General features: G+C 61.8%; 1 protein-coding gene across 1 annotated transcript in view; it reads left to right on the top strand.

The window, feature by feature from the left end:
- Positions 1-2,380, top strand: part of LOC104537324 (protein unc-13 homolog A-like) — a gene marked incomplete at its 5' end in the record, with an annotated part of 31,010 nt that extends 28,630 nt beyond the window's left edge. The window contains 4 exon segments of the mRNA XM_010180159.1: positions 1,499-1,591; positions 1,670-1,829; positions 2,109-2,264; positions 2,266-2,380. Of these exon segments, the coding sequence (XP_010178461.1) occupies positions 1,499-1,591; positions 1,670-1,829; positions 2,109-2,264; positions 2,266-2,380 (524 nt within the window).
- Positions 2,381-3,082: the final 702 nt, after the last annotated feature.

Genomic DNA, 3,082 nt, shown 5'->3' with positions numbered 1-3,082 from the left:
CCCCTGCACCTGCCTGCCGCCGCCGGCCTGGGCTAGTAACAGTCCCGGCACTGCGGGCTGGGGTGGCCAGGAGCCCCGTCCCAGCACCGCCAGCCTTGGGGACCCCTAGCATGGGCAGAGCTGGAGCCCTCCGCCACAAACTCGTGCTGCCAGGGCTGCTTTGGGCTGAATCTGGGGGAACTGTGCTCAGCCATATTGACCACCCCCAGACTGGGGAGGGGGGCTGTGCCCCATGGGGATAAGGGTTCCTGCCTTTGCTTGCAAGCTCTGGGCACCCTGCATTGTCCCCAGTGCTGCTGCCTGGGGGTGGGCACCTGCCATGACCTCCCTGCAAGCCAGGGAGCTGCCCCCTTGGGACATGTGGCCCCAGGGGAGGCCATGACCATGTCCGTGTCCCCCTCCCATCCACCTTGCTGCCAGAAGGACCATTACTAGCCTTGTTCCGGTGAGCTCTGTCCCCCTGCCCAGGGGCGTGAGGAATGAGCCCAGCTCCACGGGCCCCGCTTGGCCTCCATCACACCCTGCCAGAGGGGCCAGGACTGCACCCCATGCTTGGCCTCCTGTACCCAGACACCCCCTCCTTGCCCGCCATCGCCTCCATTTCGGCTCAGCATGTGGCGCTGCCTGGTTGGCGGGTGCCTGGGGGGGACGGTGCGCTGGGGGTGGGGGCGGAAGATGAAGGTGGACGAAGAGGAGAGTGTGCCTTCACCACCCTGGCCTGGCACCCTTTTGCTGGGGGCCATGCAGCGACACATGGGGATGTGTCCTCCTTCACACTGTTATTTCCACCCTAGGAGCTTTCCACTGAGTTTGGTTTGATCTCCTTGGCCCCATCTGACCCACAGAGCCTATCCCTCTGCCTTGCACCCCCTCCTTCACCCATGGGTGCATGCACAACTCTTGGTTGGGGGGGCGGTGAAGAGGGTGGACTGGGTTGCTGGTCACAAGACATCCAAGTTCTGCAGGCTTGGGGACCCCTGGGCTTGATGTGATGGTCCCTGAGATGGAGAGGATACAAGAGAGAGCAGGTCAGCCCTTAGCCCTGACAGGGTCATGGCTACCCTGTGGCACAAGGGCCAGGTCGGGTCCCTCCTGCCCAGTGGTGTGCCCATGCTCACTGCCATGCATGGAGCACTGCCATCTGCCCCATGCCCATAGTAAGGGAAGCTGGGCCACTGTCCCCTGCCCAATCCCAGGCTCCTCAGCCCCTGGCTGGGCAATGAGGGGCTCACTGGGCCCTGCCGATGGGTTGGATGACAGAGAGCCAGCCTGGTGCTGGGGATGTCTCATCATGCCCCAGCCATCCTTGACAGTTGCTGCACCCCTGCTGCTGCCCTCAGAACTCTTTGAAGGAGGCCACATTGGGTCCAATCCTACTGCCCAGCCCATCCTGCCCCATGGCGGGTGTCCTGCCTCCTCCAGTGGGGTTGGTGGTGGGCAGGGGATGTCAGGGACACAAGAGGAATGGGCATTCATGTCTCCTCCCTTTGCCATGCAGGCTCTGGTGTGGATGACCCTGTTGGGGAGGTGTCCATCCATGTGGAGCTTTTAACTCACCCTGGCACTGGCGAACACAAAGTCACAGTCAAAGGTGGGTTCTGCCGCCTGGGATGCCAGGATCTGGCAGGTGGCAGAGCCCCTGTAAGCCTCATTTGCCCCCTCCTTGCAGTGGTGGCTGCGAACGACCTCAAGTGGCAGACATCGGGCATCTTCCGGCCCTTCATTGAGGTCAACATCATTGGGCCCCATCTCAGTGACAAGAAGAGGAAATTTGCCACCAAATCCAAGAATAACAGCTGGGCCCCCAAGTACAATGAAAGCTTCCAGTTGTGAGTGGCATCGCAGGGCTGGGGATGTGGGGCTGGGCTGGGGATGTGGGGCTGGGCTGAGGAATGCGTCCACATGATGTGGAGACCCCTTCCTCCTGGGGTCTGCCAACGAGTTTGCTCATCCCCCTGAAAATGTTTAGATGTTTTCTCATTGGTAAACGCAGGGATAGGAGAAAAGGAAAAAAAAAAGAAAAGGCTTTTTAGGGGCAGTGGGGAGGCCAGGGGGCCTGGGTGTGTAGCCTACTATGCCAACACTGCCCGTCCCTTGTCCCCTCGCAGCACCCTGGGGACAGAGACGGGCCCTGAGTGCTACGAGCTGCAGGTGTGTGTGAAGGATTACTGCTTCGCCCGGGAGGACCGGACCGTGGGCATCGCTGTCCTGCAGCTCCGCGATATCCTGCAGCGACCTGGCTGTGCCTGCTGGCTTCCCCCCGGCCGACACCGGCCTCACTGTCCTCCGCATCCTCTCCCAACGCAACAATGATGAGGTGGCCAAGGAGTTCGTCAAGCTCAAGTCGGACACGCGCTCAGCCGAGGAGGGCAGCAGTTAAACCCCTTCTGCTCCCCCAGCCCTTTCCCCCTACTCCTGGCCCCTTTTCTACAGCATCCTCCAGCCACATATAAGCCATAAGAGCGGCCACAAGAGGAGTCTCCTTCCCGGCCCAGGTGTGGGTGAGGGGTGGGATGTGGCCACAGTGACAGACCCTGCCCCGTCCCTCCCTTGGCTAGACTGGCTGGGTGACAGGGGTGCAGGGCATGGGCATGCCCCCATCCCACCCCAACGGGAAGGTGCTGAGGCTGATGGGGCTGCAGGGAAGGGCTGGACCCCAGGTTGGGCCATGGGACAGATCTGCCCCTTCCCAGCCTGTCTGAGATGGAGGAACCCAAATGGCCCATCCCTGACCCTATTCTGTCCTACCCAGCCCCAAGCCTCATCGAGTGACACAAGGAGAGGGCTGAGGGGTGTAAGGGTGGTGTCTCATCCCGCCTGGGAGTGTTGGTGAGTGGCTGGAACAGCACGATAGCCCCTTGTCCCCATCCCTCGAGTATTGTTGGGTGCCCTGAGGGACAGGGAGGCTCCCACCCGCTGAGCACCCTGTACATATGTAAATAGCTGTACATACACAGGGCAGCTGGACAACACAGCTGTGTCCTGCACCTGGAAGGGCTATTGGGGCTGTTGGGTTGGCGGGCGCAGCCCCCCACGTACTCTGCACAGGGTCCCCTCCCTGGCTGGCAGTGCCATCACGGGG

The sequence above is a fragment of the Mesitornis unicolor genome, unplaced genomic scaffold, assembly GCF_000695765.1.
Source record: "Mesitornis unicolor isolate BGI_N332 unplaced genomic scaffold, ASM69576v1 scaffold6440, whole genome shotgun sequence".
In the NCBI taxonomy this organism is placed as follows: Eukaryota; Metazoa; Chordata; class Aves; order Mesitornithiformes; family Mesitornithidae; genus Mesitornis; species Mesitornis unicolor.
The sequence above is the reverse complement of the archived record's forward strand: the minus strand, read 5'-3'. Positions and strand labels throughout refer to the sequence as shown.